The 21,616-nt window shown below is 36.1% G+C and overlaps 1 protein-coding gene across 1 annotated transcript; it reads right to left on the bottom strand.

Annotated features, from left to right (window-relative positions):
* Positions 1 to 3,983: 3,983 nt before the first annotated feature.
* ahcy (adenosylhomocysteinase) lies at positions 3,984 to 21,271 on the bottom strand. Its single transcript, XM_048199037.1, has 10 exons — positions 21,115 to 21,271; positions 18,967 to 19,157; positions 18,028 to 18,103; positions 12,802 to 12,954; positions 10,564 to 10,676; positions 10,190 to 10,397; positions 9,193 to 9,280; positions 6,048 to 6,165; positions 4,856 to 5,050; positions 3,984 to 4,648 (listed from the first exon to the last, which is right to left on the bottom strand). The coding sequence occupies exons 1-10, from the start codon at positions 21,140 to 21,142 to the stop codon at positions 4,517 to 4,519; spliced, it is 1,302 nt and encodes a 433-aa protein (XP_048054994.1). The 5' UTR covers positions 21,143 to 21,271; the 3' UTR covers positions 3,984 to 4,516.
* Positions 21,272 to 21,616: the final 345 nt, after the last annotated feature.

Below are 21,616 nucleotides of genomic sequence, written 5' to 3'. Positions count from 1 at the left end.
TAACATATGATACAGTTACGTAACATCACACGACCAAGAATGCTGTTTTCTGCGTTAATGGAATCACGATTGAAAATGTGACACTACTTTTATACATTCAATAATAAGTTAATTATGTAAATTCAATACAAGTTAATAAAGTCACTTACATTTTAGATGCAATTCTGACTGTTTTTGTTTTATTTCAGCAGCGAAAATAGTTCCAAACAAAGATCACAGCAGAACCATATAGCGCATCTCTCACAGCGACACTCAGCTGCGTTTTATTACTGAATGATTCAGCGTTTTGAACGAATCGGTTGAGTCAAAGATTCAGTGGCCCCTTCCAAAACACCTGCCACATTCTTGAATGAATCAGCCGTTTGAACGAATCGTTTGAATGAATGACTAGGACAGTCACTTCCCGCCACCTACTGGCGGTTCAGTTTCATGTTTAAATTTTCCCAACATTTCTTAGTTGTATATTCAAAAATATTTAAAGAATATCACAACATTTAATGCAGTTGTAATTTTCCAGTGTAAATTATTTAATTTGATTCGTAACAGTCCTGCTTTATTTTTCTTATTGAATTTATTGATCAAATGTAAAAAATTACATTTGAAATAAAAAAGATGAAGCATGTAATAAGATTAGGGGGGGGGGAAATATCATAAATATGCAGATATAAATATGCAAAAGCTGATGGAACACTGTTGAGAATATAGCTTCAGAATAAATTATATTTACACCAAAAAGAAATCCAATTTTTTCCAGACAAGTGACCAATTTACTTGTAAAAAGGACAAGCACATGACAAGGCTTAAAGTCGAACCCTGTATTTTGTATTGATATGCTCTCCTTTAGGCCTACAGAAAGATTTTTATTGTTATCAGATGTAGCTTTGCACACTGCCAGCATCTAGAATGATTTTGATCTGCATTTTAGTGTTCATATAGCAGAGGGCTCTGTCAGCTTATTTTTTACAGTATGTCAATTGTTAAGATTTTGTAGGCTTTGCATACACGGGCACTCCTCGAAAGCCTGAAACCCCACATAGCAAATCCCAATTTAACCCGTTATATATATATATATATATATATAAAAAAAAAATAAAACACCAACTTGACAGCTAGCCTCGACCTACATTCATACACAAAGTGTTTACTTCTATTAGGCTACATTTTTCCTTTATAGCTGAATGTGACTTAAAGGCATGAAATTGCTATAAAGCTACAAACATTAGACTTGAGAGGCGTAGGGCTCTTTCTCAAGAATCAGCCAATGAGTGATTCCACCGCATATGGTATGTACAGGATTAAGGAAAACCATTTTAAAGTCCTTGTATGGAAACATGAGACAGCAAGACCCCCGTGACAGAACGAAGACTTTAAGATAAAAAAGCAAAGTAACCAGTGGACATACTTGAAATGAAGAACATATATATATATATATACATATATATATATATATATATATATATATATATATATATATATATATATATATATACATATATATATATATATATATATATATATATATATATATATAAAAAAACATTTATCAATATTATTATTATAACATTAGGTTGGGGTAATTATCTTGGGGAAGCTTACACATAATTATGAGCTGTTTTATAAAGATTTGGGCAAGTACCATTTTTCACCACTTTTTTTCTAACTGTTAGAAGTGATTTTTTTTAAATAGTCATTAATATAAAAAAATAATTTACATATATTCTATGTAGCCTCTCATTTAATGAGGTCATAAAAGCTACATGCATAAACATAACCATCAAATTGCTGTTTAAATAGTTTGAAATGAAGTATAGCATGGCACACCACAAGCATCCCAAAAGTATTTCATGCAAACTATAATGCAACTACTTAAAAGGTCTTGCTTTAAAGACAACTGATTATGCAAAGCAAGATCAAAGTGTAAGGACACCAGTTCCAAACACCCTGAATAATTATCAGTCCAACAGGTAATAAAACACACATTCAAACACACACACACACAGGGTGACACTAAAGGCTCCAGACGCCACAGCTGGTTCACATTGAAAGTAAGCAATGGGCGAGAGAGAAAAAAGAAAAAAAACTCAAAAAGATAGGCCTTTGTTATGTCTCTCAGGGGACACTTCCCAGGCATTTTAGGGGTCCAGTACATCTAATGGCCTACAGACCATTTCTTTACCCCACAAGTGCTAACTACACCATTTTACAGTTCCCAACTAATAAGGGCCAAATTAGATTGAAGCCATGTGTCTGTATGGCAGCTTGAATAACTAAGGCATTGCTTATCTACAGAATAAACCAGTCTGGGCTCATTAGGCCGGGTACTGACAGCGGTTCTGCCGTTTTCCACGGCTCCTCCTACTGCGTACCGCGGTTTCTCTTCGGAGAGTTGTCATTGTCACAAGTCTGTCAGTGAAAAGCCTAGCACGATGTTTTTAATCGAGAAATCGTTACTGGACAAGTGGAACGGTTTTAATTTCATGTTTTGGCTTGTGATATTAAGATTATTTTATGGGGAATGTCATAAACTCGAATGATGTGAAGATTCTTGAAATAGCTTCACAATGTTCTGTTTAACATCAAAATGGAGATACTCCATCGCTGGAAAACTCATTACAAGAAACGTAGGCTAACCGAAAATCCATGTCCACGCATATGTGAGATAGGTAGATTTAAAGGGATAATGCTGTCATTAAATGCTGTCATCATTTTCTCATTCCAAACCTGTAGGACTTACCTTCTTCGGTGAAACACAGATATTTAAATGTCAATGGGGTCCAAACAACATTGATTTTTGTGTTCCAGTGAAGAAAGCAAGTCATGCAGGTTTGGAATGACATGAGGGTGCATAAATGATGACATTTTTGGGGATAACTATCCTTTTAAGACAACATTCACATAGTATTTTTGTTAAACAGCCACAAGAATGACTTTAGGTCGCCAAGATGAACTAAAATAACATTTCAACAAACCGCACAATTATTTTACCTCAGTTATGAAAGAAAAGAAAATGGTTATATTCAACCCAAACCCTAATTTCTTATAAACGATCAATTATAGCAATTATGTTGTCTACTTTCTTTCAATTTTTAAAATGAATTCTGAACAAAAAGTGTTTTATTCCCATGCAAAAGCCATGCCTCAGTGCCAGGCTGTTGCAAAGGTCTTTAATATGTTGTCACGTGATTACCAGTGTTATTTTAGTATTATATAATATATATAACTTTAATTTAATAAATTATTATTAGTTTTAGTCATTTATACTTCAACAAAACATTTTATTTTAGCTTTAATTCAATTAACAAAATCGGCAACATTGGCGGTTACTAGAGTGTTCTCTGTGGTTATGGTTATGGCAAGTGGTTGCTCGCTCATCCCAGAGTCAAAAAGAACCCGCCAAGTCTCGCCAAAAATGATATTTTTGTCCATTTTATCATTTATCATATTCCTTTGAGGAATCATTCATCTATGTAACAAGACAATTTACATGCTTGAGTTGAACACGTGGGCTTTGGTGTTCGTTCAGATCCCCAAGCACATATATGAGCAATAGCAATATTGATTATAGGGGTGTGATTCGTCACTGGTCTCACGATTCAGTTCGATTATGATTATCATGCCAACGATTCGATTCGATTCCATGATACACTGCATCCTCAATTTTCAATATTATTGCACATGGCTACATTTTCGTCAGTACAAGCAGATATATGAACTCCCTTTTTATTTTATCAGCTCACAGTACACATCCTGAATGTAGCAAACACCACTTAAGTTTTAGTCTGAACACGACACGTGACAGGAGGATTTAGAACTAATAAACACTAGTAAATGCTAAAAGCGCATGAAACTGTCAAGTAGCGTACTTGAGTTACGCTCTCACGCGCACACACACTCGCACGCCATTTTTATGCATCTCACCAGTTGAGAACTACAGTCTCCTAACGCTGTGCTGAAATAAAGGATTGACAAGTAAACAAGGCAGGTTCCAGTCAAACACCACATTTATTTCATCAGGTCTTCATGAGTGGATGTAATGAAACAGGACAAGCTACCCAGACCCACTCAAACTCACAGCCTGCTAACAGAGAAATTAATACACTTTTTTCCCCCCATAATTTTCATTATTTTAACAGGTTTTCAAAAGTATGCATGGCCAAAAGGCCAAGCCTCACTCAATTTGTAGATACCTGACAAACTGGAATCACTTCAGAGTAAGAACCAAAATGTACCAGCATATTCATTTACTGACCTAATGGAAGAATTTTGCGTTTTGTTTTTTTAATATAACCGTATAATAAAGCAAGGAATGCAAACAAGACAGTGACAATTGTGTTCACAAGTTAGCGTTGCACTTGATATCAAAGCAAAAAGGCGTTGGTGAGAGCTCGCAGGCACTCGAGATGAGAGCGAGAGACACGATTAAGCACTATTACAGTCGCAAAGTAAGTGGCACAACCGCCAATGATCGTGTAGTCCGTCCCCATCCACAGCTGAAGCTGTGATTGGTCAAAGCTACTTAGTAGCGGTAGTGGTCCGGTTTGAATGGACCATCACGGGGCAGACCCAAATATTTGGCTTGCTTCTCTGTCAGTTTGGTCAGTTTGACGCCAAGCTTGTCCAAGTGTGCAGCAGCTACCTCCTCATCCAGCTACACACGCACAAAAGACATAGTGAGGAATATGTACATCTCATATATTCATGCATACCTGATACAAATATCATCCGATTAGCTTCTCGGCTTGTGTTTTAAGCAAGCTTTGCGACTCTTTTACACTCTTAAAATCTGGATATTCATGTGCATATTAACTGACAATATGACTAGAGCAGCTGTATTTTCTACACGAAGATACTGTACCTTCTTTGGCAGGAAGTATACACCCAGTGGATATTTGCTGGTGTTAGTCCACAGCTCAATCTGGGCAAGGACCTGGTTGGTGAACGAGTTGCTCATCACAAAGCTCGGATGGCCCATGGCACAGCCCAGGTTCACCAGACGCCCCTCGGCCAAAACGATGATGTGACGGCCATTTTTCATGCGGTAACGGTCAACCTGTATAAAAGGGGAGAATCAGTCAAAGCTGGAATTTGGTGTTTGGTTACAAACGCTGAATCGTTCGCAAAGCCAGGAATGTGCATTTAGAAGCTAAATAGGGTCAGTTTTGAATTCATGTTTTTTGAATATTTAAAATCTTTTTACTATTTTTGCAAGACTCATTTTAAGCCTATTTTATGCATTGGTTCATGATGGACCAGCATGATTTTTTCTAAAAAAATAAAATAAATAAAATAAAGATTTAAAAAGAGCAATAATTAAATTAAACTTAAAAAACAAACAAACAACTTTACCAGGTTTTCCTGCATTGAAAATATTTTCGTGGCCACCAAAATTAATATTTGTCTCACCAAAGATTTATTTGATCATTTAATGTGATGATATCTGCTGGTCTGCAGTACCAGTACCTGCTGCCAGCCGGCTGCTTTAAAACGCTTCTGTGAGTGTTTGTGAAGAATGTCATATATATATATATATATATATATATAGACTTAGCTGTATGATATATTATACCACAACCAAAGACCCAGGGAAAACCCGGTTTACATTATTATTTAATATTAATAATTAAATAAAATTATTAAATTTATTGAAAAGTAAAGAAAAATGTGGTCAAATTCCTGGTTAAACAAAAAACAAATCAATTATTTAAAGAGCAATTCATTTATTTAAAGGTGACAAAGGTTACTACATGTTCTTACTATACTATAGTAACAGTAAATTATGCATAATTACAAGTAACTAACCCTAAACCAAACCCTAACCATAACTCTGCAGTAAGTACAGGTAGTTAATTAATATTACTCCGTACTTAACTATGTCAACATAAAATAAAGTGTAACCAATAACACTACTTATTTAATTATGTAATATTAATAATTAAAATTATTAAAGAAAAACTAGGTTAAATTCCTGGTTAAAAACAACAAAAAATGCCATGCATTACTGTTCCCCTGCAGTCTTGAGTGGCAGCCACCAAATATTAATCCTGTACCTGAGGTTTGATGTTGATTTTCTCCGCTGCATGTTCATTGAGCCACTTCATGTCGATCTCACAGTCAAAGTGGCCTATGTTGCAGACGATGGAGTCATCCTTCATGTGCTCAAAGTGTCTGTGGGAAAAATAACCCCACATATGAACACATGATGTTTACACTACCTGACTGAATGAACGACAAAGATAAACATTTCTCGTCAAGGCACCATTTCAAACACCTCTTGGCACAACAATATCAATACTCAATATCATTTACATCAAAACAATCTAGAACAACTGTCAGCCATGCGGTACCAACAGGAGGGAACATTAAATAAATTAGCAATGTTTGCCTTGGCATTTCAAACAAACCACTAACCGTAATATTAAACTTGACAAGTAACTGATCCTGCACCATTTTTTCTACAGCCACGAACGATGCCTCTTTTTGAGGAAAGGTGGGCAATTGCGTTTCCAGGCAATCAGACTGAAGTAAAAATGTAGGTTTAAAATATTTCACTGCAATTGCATTTTTCTCTCATAATCCATTCACCTGGATTGCATTTGCTTAACTGGTGCCAGACAGACATTCGCAGATTGCCAACCTTTAAACATGTCTCATCAGCTCTGAAAACTTTCAGAGAATCTAAGACACAGTTCTCACATCTGTAGATAATACCAAACAGCAGCTGTGCTTTACTGGCCCCTGCGTGTACTCATCCCTGCCATTTATCACAGAGGCCCACACCCCATCACAACCCACCAGCTCACCTCCACTTATAAACATCAGATAAGCACAGAATAATACAGAGCATACGCGCATGAATCTCAGGCACGCACTACATAATGTAGCCAGATCTCACGCTGTGCACGTTTGATCGCAGGCCCGGGGGTCCTTTCACCGCACATGAATCTCCCTGCCTGTTACACGCAGAAGCCCATTTCACCGTTGAAAGGATTCATTGTTGACTAACTTTCACGCTCTGCCGGATGACATCCTTATATACAGTTGGCGTAAACTGAGAATTCAATAAATATTTTTAGCAAGGTGTCCAACAAATCAGGCTGTGCTTGTGATTGCGGATTAAGCTTTGTGTGAAGCTAAATGTTTTTGCCATGAGAGTGTAATGTAAATAAATATAAATACACTACCATTCAAAAATTTGGGACTTTTTTTTTTTTTTTTATTTTAAATTTATATTAATTATATTGGGACTTTTTTTTTTTTTTGAAAGAAATTAATACTTTTATTCAGCAAGGGCGCATTAACCAATCAAAAGTGACATTAAAAGACTTTTATAAACAGTAAAGACTGTTTTCAACACTGATCATAATAAGAAAATGTTTCTCTTCAAATCAGCATATTAGAATGATTTCTGAAGGATCATGTGACACTGAAGACTGGAGTAATGATGCTGAAAATTCAGCTTTGCATCAGAAGAATAAATTACATTTTAAAATGTATTCAAATAAAAAAAAAGTTATTTTAAATTGTAAATATATTTGACAATATTACTGTTTCTACTGTATTTTTAATCAAAGCAGAGATTTCTTTCCAAAAAAAAAAAAAAAAAAAATCGTACAGACTACAAACTTTTGAACGGTTGTGTAAATATTTGTAGAATGGTCAATGAGGGGAAAAAAACTACTTGATTTTATCCATCTAGAAAGCAGGCATTTCATACCAGAAGTGGAGCCAGACCTACAGTAAACAATGAGTGTTCGCATAAACAGCTAATTGGCTATTAGCTAACATCCAACAACCAGACTGCCTAAGTGACATCAGAAGAAAAAGGAAGTCGTTTCAGAGTTATTACAATTTGACTGAAAGGGTTAGTTCACCCAAAATAGCAGTGTTTTGAAATCACCCATCACTAGATATTGTTGAATAAAGTCGTTATTTTGTTTTTCTGGCGCACAAAAAGTATTCTCGTCTCTTCAGAACATTAAGGTTGAACCACTGTAGTCACATGAACTCTTTTAAATATGTCTTTAGTAGATTTCTGGGCACCTGAAGTGTATGTCCACAGTATGTTTAAAGGTCCCGTTCTTCGTGATCCCATGTTTCAAACTTTAGTTAGTGTGTAGTGTTGTTGTTAGAGTATAAATAAAATCTGTACCATTTTAAAGCTCAAAGTTCAATGCCAAGTGAGATATTTTATTTAACAGAAGTCGCCTACATTGAACGGCCAGTTTGGACTACATCCCTCTACTTCCTTCTTTAATGACGTCACTAAAACAGTTTTTTGACTAACCTCCGCCCACAGGAATACACAAAAAAAGGGGGCGTGGTCTTGTTGCGCTCCCACGGAGAAGAGCAAGAGTTGCGTTTGTAGAGTGTGTTTGTCGCCATGTCATCGAAACGCTGTTATTTTCAACCCGCAGTCCAATCACCTTTGTTTGGCCTTCCCAGGGACGCTGTACTTAGAGATCAATGGTTACAATTTATATTTAACTCGGTTCCCGAAAATTATAATCCACATGTAAAACTATGTGCAGCACATTTTGCTGAGGACAGCTTCCTCAATCTCAATCAGTTTAATGCTGGATTCGCACAAAGATTATTCTTGAAAGATGGAGCAGAAGCTGCTGTCGAATCACAACACAGGAACCGCTGGCACAATCAGAACTCGTTACGTATTTCTGAAGGAGGGACTTCATAGAGCAAGGAAGTCATCAGCCCGTTTTTATGACAGTGGAAACAGCGGTATACAGATAAGTAAATTATGTGAAAAATACTTTTTTTTTTTTTTACACGCGAAACATGTTATATTGCACACTATAAATACAATCAAAGCTTAAAAAAAACCACGAAAAATGGGACCTTTAAGACATTGATGTTGCTAGGTCGGTAAAATTCATTTGATTGGATAATTACCTGTTGTACAATAAATAATTTGATTTACTTGCTGTTAAAAAGAAAAAAAAAAAAATCAAAAATGATCTCATCATTGTGAAAAAGGCTGTTGAAATTACTACAAGAAATGTTCTTTAAATATTGTCCATTTGATCCATCTTAAAATGACTAAGTATCATTACGAAACTGGAATTGGAATCAGAAACAGAATTTTCTCAGTTCTCGAGGGGATGCACATACTCTAACAGCACACACTCTAACTTGACATCTGTTAGTTGGTGTACGTTTGATTAATGTTGTACAAACCTGCCAAGGAGGATGTCCTCACAGCCAGTGGTGGTTACAAAGATGTTTCCTTCTTTGCAGGCCTCATCCATGGTGGTCACCTCATAGCCTGTGGAATGAGAGCAATCAGGCAGCCAATAAAAATATTCTATTCTGAAATAAGAAATAAACTATTCTGAAACTAGCCTGGCATGCGGTTACAGCAACCTTCAAAATACAGTTTTAATGCATACATGCTTTAAAAATAAAGTTGGTTCATGATGGGCTCTTTGACCCCTATATGGAAAATTGGTATGGTAATTATTGATTTTTTTTTTTTTTTTTTAATGGGCAATGCTGATATCTTAGAGAGCAGGGTGGCCGATATACTTATAATTTATATTTATTTTACTTACTATTTAATACATTAGAAATAAATAATTTTATTAGGATACACACATTTACTATATTATGTATTATATTAGATGCACAATAATCATACTGGACAAACAAAACGCATAAATTAAATTATGTTTATTTTGGTCTCTTACCAAATTCTGATATATTTTAACTTTTTTAACTTATATAAAAACATAGTCTTAACAAATCGAAAATAATAAAAATAATAATATATTTTTTCAAAACTGTTAAGTTATTAGATTGCTTGCTAGGCTAGCCTAACAATGTACTATCTAGCTTTAATAACATGATCACTTAGGGTGAGCAATATAACCAAAATCTTATAATTGAACCACAGAATAAACAAATACTTGCCTAATATATTTAAAAAAAATAATAATAATTTAGGCAAAATCTCAAAAAATGCGACATTTTATTGATCTTGCATTGTATTCAGCAATTGCAGAATCACAAAATGGGACTGACTATTTGCAATTCCATTTGGTGCAACTAAAGTTGATCACCTTTCACTACATAACAAAAAAAGAACCTAAAACACAGATAAAAATGATCATTTTTGATACGAACTATTTGAAGTAAGGTGTTTAAATAGGAAGGAAAGGAACCATAAAAACCATACCCTCCATAGCTGCCTGCAGAGCGTTGATGGGATCAATCTCTGTGACGATGACTCTGGCACCGAACCCTCGTAGGGCCTGAACGCAGCCCTTACCGACGTCACCGTACCCGGCCACCACTGCCACCTTACCGGCAATCATCACATCTGTGGCCCGCTTGATGCCGTCAATCAAAGACTCACGGCAGCCATACAGGTTGTCAAACTTACTCTAAAGGGGGGGAGAGAAGTCATTCCTAAATAACTGTCATAATATTATAACAATGCACAAAGTGCTCACATTTGTGTGAACAGAACAAAACAAAACATCAAATAACCATGGGAAATAACAGGATAACACCATGTACTATTATTATATCGTGGTAATAAAAGGTTACCTTAGTGACAGAGTCATTGACATTGATGGCAGGAACTTTAAGTTCTCCCTTCTTCAACATCTTGTAGAGGTTGTGAACTCCTGTTGTGGTCTCCTCAGAGATGCCCTTGATTCCTGAGAGATTACCCATAAAATTTTATTGTTGTGTAGGTTAGCTTGACCTTCACTGGTGTAACTGATGTGACCAAATCAAATCCAAGACATACTTAAGGAAAGATTAGTGACTGTCACACACATTCTGACAACTTTAGCCTCAGTGGAAAACGTACTATAGTTCAGAAGTCAAAAATATTACCATAAATCTATGTGGATACATTCTGGGCACCAAGCCACCCGAGATACAAGGAGCAAAATCATTGCAGGTCTCAATTTTTTTGTGCCGTTTTACAGAGATACTGGCTATTATTTGAGTACGTTAGATGCTGCTAGAGACACAATGACCTGTGCCGTTTCCATATGCATTGAAAAACATTAATTAACATGAATCAACCCCAGTCTTCAGTGTCACATGTTTCTTCAGAAACATTTCTTCTTCTTATTAATGTTGAAAACAGCTGTGTTGCTTAATATTTTAGTGGAAACCATGAAACCTTTTTTAAAAGTACCCTTTGATGAACAGAAAGTTTAATAAACATTTGAAATCTAAATCTTTTGTGGATATATCTTTATGGTCACTTTATTTTAATTTACTTTTGATCAATTTAATGCATCCTTGCTGATTTTGAACAGCAGCATAAGTAAAAAAAGATAACAATAACACAGGCCCTTATTTGATAGAGGTATGCAACATATGGTATTAATTTAATATCCAGTGCTATTCACAGTTCACTAACTGGGGGAATCAAAGAGCGACCTAGTTAAAAAAAAAAAAAAAAAAAAAAAAACACTTTTTAAAAGCATTATTTTAAGTTCACTGGCACCTACCTAGAATAAGAGAGCTGACCTTTGTATTACCAGCCCAGATGTTTAACCCTACTAAAGAGCAGGTCAAATAGAGTAGCCTCATAAATTTGACATTTATAGAGTAAAACTAACACCACATCACCTCCACTCTATGTCAATAAAACAATAGATACTGTAGGGAACTTCCCCTTCCTTCTTTTCTCTCCTTCTCTTTTTTTTTTTTTTAACATCATGCCAGATTCTATGGCTATATTCATGGCGAGAGAGAGTTTTAGTTTTAGTCTTCAAAATAATCAACAGAATAAAACAATTTTCAACAGTAGAAGTGTTACAGTCCAGTAAAATATGTTTAATGGACAGTGGATTCAGGAAAGATGGTCACATTGGATAGTTTTCTGAACTTCCCCTTCCCCAAGTATCGTAATGTATGCTTTTCATATTTGTGACTGCACCTAGTGATGATTCTTTCTTTGCTAGGTTCACAATGGTATGGCTTGATCATGGTTTAGCTTGCCATCTAGTGGCCATAAAACAGCAGTACAGTAATGGAAATTCACACTGAGCATGTTTACATGCACACCAGTAAGCTGATAACTCACAAATATCAGCTTATTGAAATAATCAGTTAACCAATTTTACATGCAAACCAGTAAACTGACAACGAAGTAAACTGCGTTTAAATTACTTTTTATGAATAAATAGGGTTATCTCCCTGTACTGACGTCAAAAATTCCATGTTATGTCAGTTGTGATGTTAAATAAAGCTTGCAACATGTCAGCGAGAACCTTACGGCTCATATGTTATTCTCTCATGCAGTTACAGATGCAGCGTTTTGACTGAACCACTTCTACTTCTGCTGCACAAGAGATGAGAACGCATTTTTTACAATTTTCTGAGTCTTGAAAGAGTCTGCATTTCTTTCTTCCTTTCCTGCAAAGTGCTCACTCTGTCTGGATGCATTTAAAAGTGCACTAAGAATGCGTTGCAGTCACGCATCACACATGCGCACTTCAATAAGCCGACAGAAAGCAGGTTAATGCGTTTCAATGCCATGCAAAATCGGGCTAAGAGGCAAAAAACGACCTGACCGGTTTATGCTTGAGCCGTTTATGACCTCACTCCGATAAAAGAAAACGGGTTACCACGTCTGCATGACCACATCCGTTGTCGGATTATTAAGCATAATTGGCTTAACGTGCATGTAAACGCACTCAATGATAGTAATTTGGGCAATAAAGTACTATATGAGTAGTCTAAATGACTCCTCCTGACTTCTGGCTGTTCAAGATGAGGGCAAGTAGATGATGACGGAACAAAAAGCAGACTATATTATACCTGCAAGCAGTTTGGGGTATTTCTGGTGCACCAGGTTGGTCAGGTCTCCACCGTCGTCCAGGATCATGTTAAGAGGCTGACCGTCCTTGAAGTAGATGGTCTGCTCTATGCACCACACATACTCTTCATCAGTCTCTCCCTTCCAGGCATACACTGCAACAAAGCACAAACAATACACACACATTAGACAACAAGATACGCATCAGAATTGTGTCTGGCTGCTATAGATACTTACAAGGAAGAACTGGTCACTGGGTTTGCTAGGTTTGTGATTGAGAACAAGATTGAATATACAGGTGCACTCAAAGTTACATCCGATTTCAAGTTTTCCTGCCACTTATCGTCACAAACAAAAATAAATGATTTGCCATTTTACATGAATGAATGTAATAAATGTTACATGTCAAACAGAGGTGTTTTACTGTGCAAGTAAGGTGCAAAGTAGGGATGCACCGATCCGCCTTTTTCGCTTCCGATACCGATTCCGATACCTGGGATTCAGTATCGGCCGATACCGATCCGATCTTCAAGTAATAAGAAAAGTGCTAAATTACCTAATAAACTGTATGCCTCACATAGGGCTGTGACGGTCGGCATGACAACCGTGCCACCGCGGTCGTGGAGTGTCACCGGCGGTAGTGTGGCGTGTATATAATATATAATCTCAAAGGTCGCGTTAACCGAAACTTTTCCGTCATTGATGGAATTTTTTTTAGCAGTGATGGAAAAAATCTGCAGCCTGTCCGTCATTTGACTGATTACTGAGGCTGATGTTGCTTGTAACTGTAATTCCCACCCCTGTCCAGTTGGTGGTGAGCACGCTCCAGTGTGGCAGCAGAGCGCGAGTTCAGTCTCCAGAATAAAATGAAAACGATGCGTTTGATTACACACACCCAGTTTGTCCATTTTATTATATATTATAATACTTATGCTTGCATAATTAAGTTTCTAATCCATTTTGTTTTAAATAGTTTGTTTTATTTTTCTTGCTGCTGACTATAAGTTTATGGTCAACAAATGGCTTTTCTGAGGTATACGTGACATTGTTGACAACACTGATTGAACTGACGTGATAAAGATTTCGGTAAGCTACTGCAACTTTCAACATATTCTTTGATTTTCATTCATATTTATTTCCTTCTGTAAAGTAGTAAAGAGGAAGAGATGATCGCGTTCACTCACGATCCTCAAAAAGTGTTCAAGATGAAAGTGACGCAGTCTTTATCTTCTTTTCATAATATAAATAAATGCATAGCTTAGTAGGGCTGAAACAATTAGTCGACATTATCGACAACGTCGACAATAAAAAATTGTCGACAAATATTTTTGTTGTCGAATAGTCTTTTGATCTCATACGACCTATTTGAAGGGCCTGCAATAACGCGGTGTAACCAGTGGGGCGCTGTAGCGCAATACTGTAATGCAGCCCTCCCGGATCCAATCCAATAAAAGAAGTCAGCGCTTTGGAGAGCATAGTGCAAACGAAGTCGAACCGTGAAATGTGGGAGATTAATACAGCATAAACATAACAAACATAACGTTTAGCATTACTACAGAATACTGTCATGCAGGGCCACCAACTCTCATTCAGACTCACTGTTCTCACGCCACACGTTCATTTTCTCACACAGTGAAAGATGCATCGCAGAGCAAAGAGGACACAGACAACGCACCGACAGATCAGGTTACTTTTGATATAAAACTAAGTCTAAGCTTTTAAATTCAGTCAATATTACTACGGGATTCAAACAATACTTGTGGTGTGGTGACGCTGTTTAACGTTGTGTGGCAGATCGCTGTAACACCTCGGTTCAAGCGGCATGTGAACCTATTCCTCTCTATTACAGCGCGAAATAAACATGAATGAACATCAAAAATATATCACTAGTATCACACAAAATCTAACATTTACCTCAGGAAAGCCATTCAATGACCATAAACTCGATAGTTTGTGTGTGTGTGTGTGTGTGTGTATATATATATATAATATGATATATAATATAATATGTGTGTGTATGTATGTTGTTGTTTCATTTTTCAAAAAAAAAACCCACATAATTACATTATTTTTTTAACTTGAAGAATATTGGTCTATTCAGTTGGCTTGAAAATTATTAAAAATACACTTTTAAAAGCTGAAGTGATTTCCTTGTTTTATTTACTAGTTAAAGTAACTTACAGTATAACTCAATATTTTAACTAATTGCTAAAGTAGAATAATCGAACAAAGCTTACTGATTAATCAGTGCAATAATCGATGATTAGTCGATTAATCGTTCTAATAATCGATAGGTTAATCGATTATCAAAATAATCGTTTGTTGCAGCCCTATAGCTTAGGCCTATTTGTTTATCCTATAAGTTTGTGAATAAATATGAAAATGCGAAGCTATTAAATGTCTTAACATTAAAATATAAAAATTAAAATGATGCAGCAACATATGAAAGATAGGACAGAACGAAAAAAATGCTATTAACAATCGTTCATTGCGCAAAAGTATTATAATATGAACGGCTCCCATACAGAGCGGCACAAAGCGCTTATGCGCATCCCGTGTGCAGAATGATGCGCTTGAAGCATCATGGAGTCACAGCGCTCTGCATTGAAAAGTTCAAAGCACAAAGAGAAGATATATTGATGGGTATTGTATTACCGTTTTCTTGATGAAGTATAATAATAGAAACATTGATTCATCTTGGAGAGTGTTTCATTGTGTTGACTGTCATAACCGAACGCGACACGCAGTCTGAATGCTGAATGGAGAATGACTGACAGCCGCAGCGGAGGGAGGCATTTAAGTCGTTAAACTTTCATTTAACGACTTAACGTTAAATATTTATCTGTACCTCAAATTAAACTATGGAATGGCTTCAGAACACTTGGAATATAGTGCACAGAAACTTTATGGTGCTTTTTTAATGTTTTTGTGCCTTTTGTGGAGCTTAACAATAACAGAATAGTACACGCACAGTATCGGATTTGGATCGGTCCACTCCGGCCGATACCCGATCCGGCAAAAATGGCAGTATCGGAGCCGATACCGATCTGAATATCGGATCGGTGCATCCCTAGTGCAAAGTGGAGAGAACGCTGTCAGTAGCTATAAATCTGCTCATTCCTCAAGCTCTAAATATGTTCGATAGTTTTAATGTGGCATTATATTCAAGCTGGAATAATAATTAGTTGAGAAATGCACTGTAAATGAGACTGACTGTTAACCATGAACTACCAAGTAATATGGATTAAATGCAAAAAATGCATGCAAAGTCACCTAATCAAAAAAGTGGCATGATTCTCTTACACTACCATTCAAAAGTTTGGGGTTAGTCTTTTTTTTTTGTTTTTTTTAAAGAATTTAATACTTTTATTTAGCAAGGATGCATTAAATTGATGAAAAGTGACAGTAAAGACATTTATAATGGTTCTTTTCAAAATATCCTGAAAAAAAAAAAAAAATCACCGTTTTCACAAAAATATTAAGCAGCACAACTGTTTAACATTGATTCAAAATTCAGCTTTGAGTCACAGAAATAAATTACATTGTAAAATCTATTAAAATAGAAAACAGTTATTTGAAATTTTAATAATATTTAACAACAATATTACCATTTTACTGTATTTTTTGTTCAAATAAAAGCAGCCTTGGTGAGCAGAAGAGACTTCTTTCAAAAAACAAAGAAACAAACAAACTCTTACTAACCCCAAACTTTTGAACATATAGCAGTATTGTTCACCACTACTGTCACTCAAATATCAGAAAATATTGTTCTTTTTTGGTTATGTAAAGATATTTGAATCTTTTTGCCAATCAAATTTACTCTGACAATAAGCATGTCAGAATTAGTGCTGATGCAACCACCTCAGTTCTCACAGTTTAAGATATTCCTCTGAATGAAAATATGAAAATCCTAAATCTGTAAACCGCAATTTAGTCTAAAGACAAAAAAGGTCTCAAAGGTCTTAACTAGTATTCATCGGCTCTGTTCCACAACATAGTGAACTAGTAGGCAGCATTTTAATGCATCAGTCAAACACCTGACACGAGAGCAGTTGCAAAAGGTTGTCAGCGTATTTATGCTGCCTACTAAAATACCTTCTTAAGGCTTGCATTTAGGCTTATCCTTTGTGGAGAAGGCAATCTCGTAATGCACTGTAATCAGTGGGGAAAAAATCCATCCAAGATAGCAGACAAAAAGAGAAATGTTGATAAATCTTTACAATTCATTCTATATTTAAAAGCAGTGCTAAGCTATTTAATCTAACTAAAAACAGACTATTTCACTCAATATGCATGTGTTATTATAATATAATACATGTGTATTTTTATGCTTATTGGAGTATTGAAGTTGCTGCCTAATAAAAGACTTAAAGGGTTCACCCAAAAATAAATTCTGTCATCATTTACTCACCTTCATAGCATTCCAAACATCCGTTCATCTTTGGACTCAATTGAAGATTTTTTTTTTTAATGAAATCTGAGCGATTTCTGTTCCTCCATTGACATATGTGAATAAAAGCCTAAATTCAATCTGTTTATCATATAAAAAGATTGTGTCTCTTCATTTGGACTAAACCGCTCAATTCATATGGATTAGTTTTAGGATCTCTTTTTTAAACTTTTTGAAGTGTCAAATTGTCAGTTTCATAGCTGTCAATGGAGGGACAGAGAGCTCTCAGATTTCATTGAAAAGATCTTCATTTGTGTTTCAAAAATGAACAAAAGTCTTATGGGTTTGGAACGACACGAGGGTGAGTAAATGATGACAGAATATTCATTTTTGTGTGAACTAGCCCTTTAAAAAGGCATTTAGCATGAGAAACTGGAAAAGCATGAGCTAAAAATCTGTTTGATGTTGTTAGACAGACAGCTTTTAAAAATCATTCAGCTTGAATCCCTTTCAAGGTTTCAGTGCTTAAAAACAGCTTTGGAAAAGTCTTGTCAACTGAAAGCTGTAATGATGAAGTTGATAAAGCCGTCTTTGCCTGCCCGCTATGGATGTTAGTCCTTCAAAAAAATTGAGTCAAATCTAATGATTTAACTCATTTGTGCTGATTCTAGGTTTTACTCTGCTATGGAGCACATGCTTTAAGCTAGATGTGCCTCTAAACCCCGTGTTCCTCTTATCTACATTTGATTACGCAGCTTTAGAGCAAACAGTCGGCAGGATTACACCAGAGCCGTGGTTATGGAACAGACCGACAGTGCAGCACACAAACACCTGTTACCTGGAACGCCAGTTTTAGCGATGGCTGCCGCTGCGTGATCCTGGGTAGAGAAGATGTTACAGCTGGACCACTGGACCTGCAGCAGACAGAGATCAAGAAGGAATGAGATCATGTGATTTGTACAGACTTTATACATAGTTTCATAACTTTCATTTTTGATAAAGTATGGCCTCGGGCTGGGAAATTCCAGCTTGAAAAAGGAAATAAGGGAGGGATGCATTTCAGTCAGACTGCATCTATGAGTAATAAAAATGGGTAAAAAAAAAAAACTGTACTGCCCCTTTCCAAAACAAAGTACTATGGCAATGTGATTGAATCATATATTAATAATATGAAACAACATTTCTATTGCATGGTATTTACATTTCAAAGAATACAGGTAAGATATTTAATGTTCTTGAATATATTTTGAAAATGTAATTTATTCTTGTGATGGTAAAGCTGAATTTTCAGCATCATTACTATAGTCTTCAGTGTCACATGATCCTTCAGAAATCATTCTAATATGCTGATTTGATGCTTAAGAAACATTTCCTATTATTATCAATGCTGTAAACAGTTGTGCGGTTTAATATCTGTGTGGAAACCATGATTCTTTGATGAATAGAAAGTTCAAAAGAACAGTATTTATTTGAAATATAAATCTTTTGCAACATTATAAATGTCTTTACCGTCACTTCTAAATTTAATGCATCCTTGCTGAATAAAAGTATTCATTTCTTTTGGAAAAAAGATTCTGTCAGCTATTGGTAATTGAATGAAAATTTTAAGAATGTTTTTTCCGATACAAATGAGACCGTTCATAATCAAATAAATGTCAAACCTGGTGCAACATGCCACTTTTTAATGCAAATACACAGTGAGTTTGGAAGTAAGGGTGGATAAATTATTTCTGGGTATTATCTATTTCTTTAATGTTTTTGCATTCGTTTTCCTCACCTCAGCTCCCAGAGCGGTCAGGGTTTCAATGAGCACCGCAGTCTGAAGAGTCATGTGCAGACAGCCTGCGATTCGAGCACCTTTCAGGGGTTTCGTCGGGCCGTAGAGCTCCCTCATCTTCATCAGACCCGGCATCTCATTCTCAGCTATGTCGATGGCTTTACGTCCCCACTCGGCCAGGCTGATATCAGCTGGACACAGAGAAAATGACAGCAAATGTTACATTGAGGAAACGGAAAGAATGATTCAATTAAATAGGCAAACCAGTACAGATTGTGTAAACTTTGACTCAAGCATTTGTGAGCACAAGAGACGTACATGTCCATTATAACATGAGGTCTTTGAAGTGTCAGTCTCATATTTGGACATCTAGAAGAGGAATTCAACAGATGACACCCAAAACCGCATACCTAACGTGTCTAAAGGAGATGGTGCTTGGTTTCATGCACACACTTAACCAAGAGGTTACCCATTTTCTCAGTCGATCTCACTGATTTTAATTGTACTACCAGTGATGTTACCACAGCAGACATGGAGGAAAACACATATGCCTTAATATTCAGTGGTCGAACAAATGTGTTATTAGTAAAGGAAATGGTGGCTAACCTAAAACAAAATCTGAGCAACAATTCAGAGTATTTTAAATGTAAACTAAAATACAACTTCATTAATTCCCATAATTTTGCATTTCCTGTTACTTTCCATTGACCATTGGGAATGTCTTCAGAATGGGCTATTAATAAATAAACTTTTTACATTTCATTCACTGATTTTGAAAACTGAACTCTGAACTTTCAAGACTATGGAGCAAAGTCCGGCTGGATTTACTATTGAATTACTTCTGCCTTATCTGCACGGAGAACATCAGAGAGGTTTGCTGAAAAACAACAACAGACGATGCAAATGCCTGAGTGACAGGGGTGCCAAGTCCGTCACCGTAACTATGCTGACGTGTGACTAAACATGACGCAAAAACAACTGTTAAGATATGAACTTAGTGTGTTTAATTTGTCCTAACTCGAAGTGCACCGTTTTAGCGCATGATATTCATGTTTGGTCAACTCTGAATCGCCAGGGGTGTCCGATTCGCAAACGAATCGTTCTTTTGAGCTGGACCTACTCAATGAATCGATTGTACGGATTCATAAGGAGTGGACCGAAGGTTTCACTGATAGGAGCTGGAAATAGATTGTTTGAAAGTTTTATTAACATAGCTGGTTTAATAAACAACATTTAATGAAATAGGGCAAACACTTTTTAGCCAGTAGATGATTAAATAATCAGCTTGTAAATTAATTTTAATATTGTTAATGTATATATATATATATATATATATATAAATCATTTTAGGCTCTAAATGACTATGTTCGATGGTCTACAACAACAAACAGAACTGGAAGACATAATTATTACCAGTTAATAAAACTAAACCTAAATCCCGTAATAAACAGCAATATTTCCCTACATTTCAAACGTTTTAATCAAAGTGATGACGTAAGAGCAGCCGAACTTCTTTTTTTTTTTAGAACTGAATCTACAAAACGAACTGTTCAAAGGAACCGATTCGCGAAAATGAATGACTACGTTCTTGAAAAGTGGCGGCGCGTTTGACCACTGCATTATGGGAAGTGTAGTTCGGTAGGGAAGCAGTTCTCATACGGAGGAGATCCTCCAGTGCACACAAAAAACTACAACTTCCAAACTTTCTTCTTCACGTCTTCCGAATGGGACCACGCTAGCTTGTTTGACAGGTGTTAGATATAAAATCATATATAATACTTTAGGAGTACTCATAAAATGGCTATAGTAATAAACTAGACATATTTAGTGCGCGAATAGTGATTTTAAGGGGGCGGGTTTGCAATAAAATGTCTCGTGCAAGGCAGCACTGACAATGACTGCCATGTGTTACACTATAAGTACTAGCAACTAAAGATTTGCAACAATTCATGCTCGGTCAAAAATACAACCGAAGACCCTTTTGTAAAGATTCGTAGGCTTTATCGAGAGGCTATTAGAGAGCTTATCAGAAATCACCAAGAGAGGAATCAGCTAATTAGCATTGGCGGTAAATATATGACTTGCATGGTTTTGCAGAACAGCATTACGCTTAATGTAAAGTCAAGAATCAAATAAACATATACTAACCAACTTTGAATGGAAGCTTCTCTGACATTTTGATGTACTGTCGTTAGGTAAGCCTGATATGAGTTGGTCTTGAGCCCGGCTGTGGACCTGAGTGAGTGCAGAAGGAGGTAGCTGTTATGTGAACTTGAATATAAGTGTGTATAAACCGGTTGTTGTAATATTCATGAGATCATGCTGGATGTCGTTTCTCATTGGCCGAAATATGCCACGCCTTGACGCTCTAAATAAACTGTCGTGGGCGTGTTTATTTGATCCCACGGTAGCCTATAAGAATTCTCGGTGCTTTGAGGTGTGTAATATCATTTGGAATGTGGAGAGGTCTTGAATAATACACAAGTACAAGTTTCAACTGGCTTTTGGTGTTTTACTAATATTTAACATAATGTGGACAGATCTGAGCTTGTGAGAACAAAGCTGCTAATTGGACTTTTCACAAATGTCTCATTTTAAAACTGTTTTAAAAACGGAATCTGTTGACAAATCCAGTTTGAATAAGTGATTT

The sequence above is a fragment of the Megalobrama amblycephala genome, linkage group LG8, assembly GCF_018812025.1.
Source record: "Megalobrama amblycephala isolate DHTTF-2021 linkage group LG8, ASM1881202v1, whole genome shotgun sequence".
Classification (NCBI taxonomy): Eukaryota; Metazoa; Chordata; class Actinopteri; order Cypriniformes; family Xenocyprididae; genus Megalobrama; species Megalobrama amblycephala.
This window is presented reverse-complemented; position numbering and strand designations above follow the sequence as displayed.

What these genes read in the sequence shown, in the direction of transcription:
- ahcy (XM_048199037.1), bottom strand. Translation starts at nt 21,142, where the DNA reads ATGTCAGAGAAGCTTCCATTCAAAGTTG. An exon ending in GAAGCTTCCATTCAAAGTTG is followed by an intron (nt 19,158 to 21,114) that starts GTTAGTATATGT and finishes CTCTGTGTCCAG; the next exon opens with CTGATATCAGCCTGGCCGAG. An exon ending in CGCTAAAACTGGCGTTCCAG is followed by an intron (nt 12,955 to 18,027) that starts GTAACAGGTGTT and finishes GCTTTGTTGCAG; the next exon opens with TGTATGCCTGGAAGGGAGAG.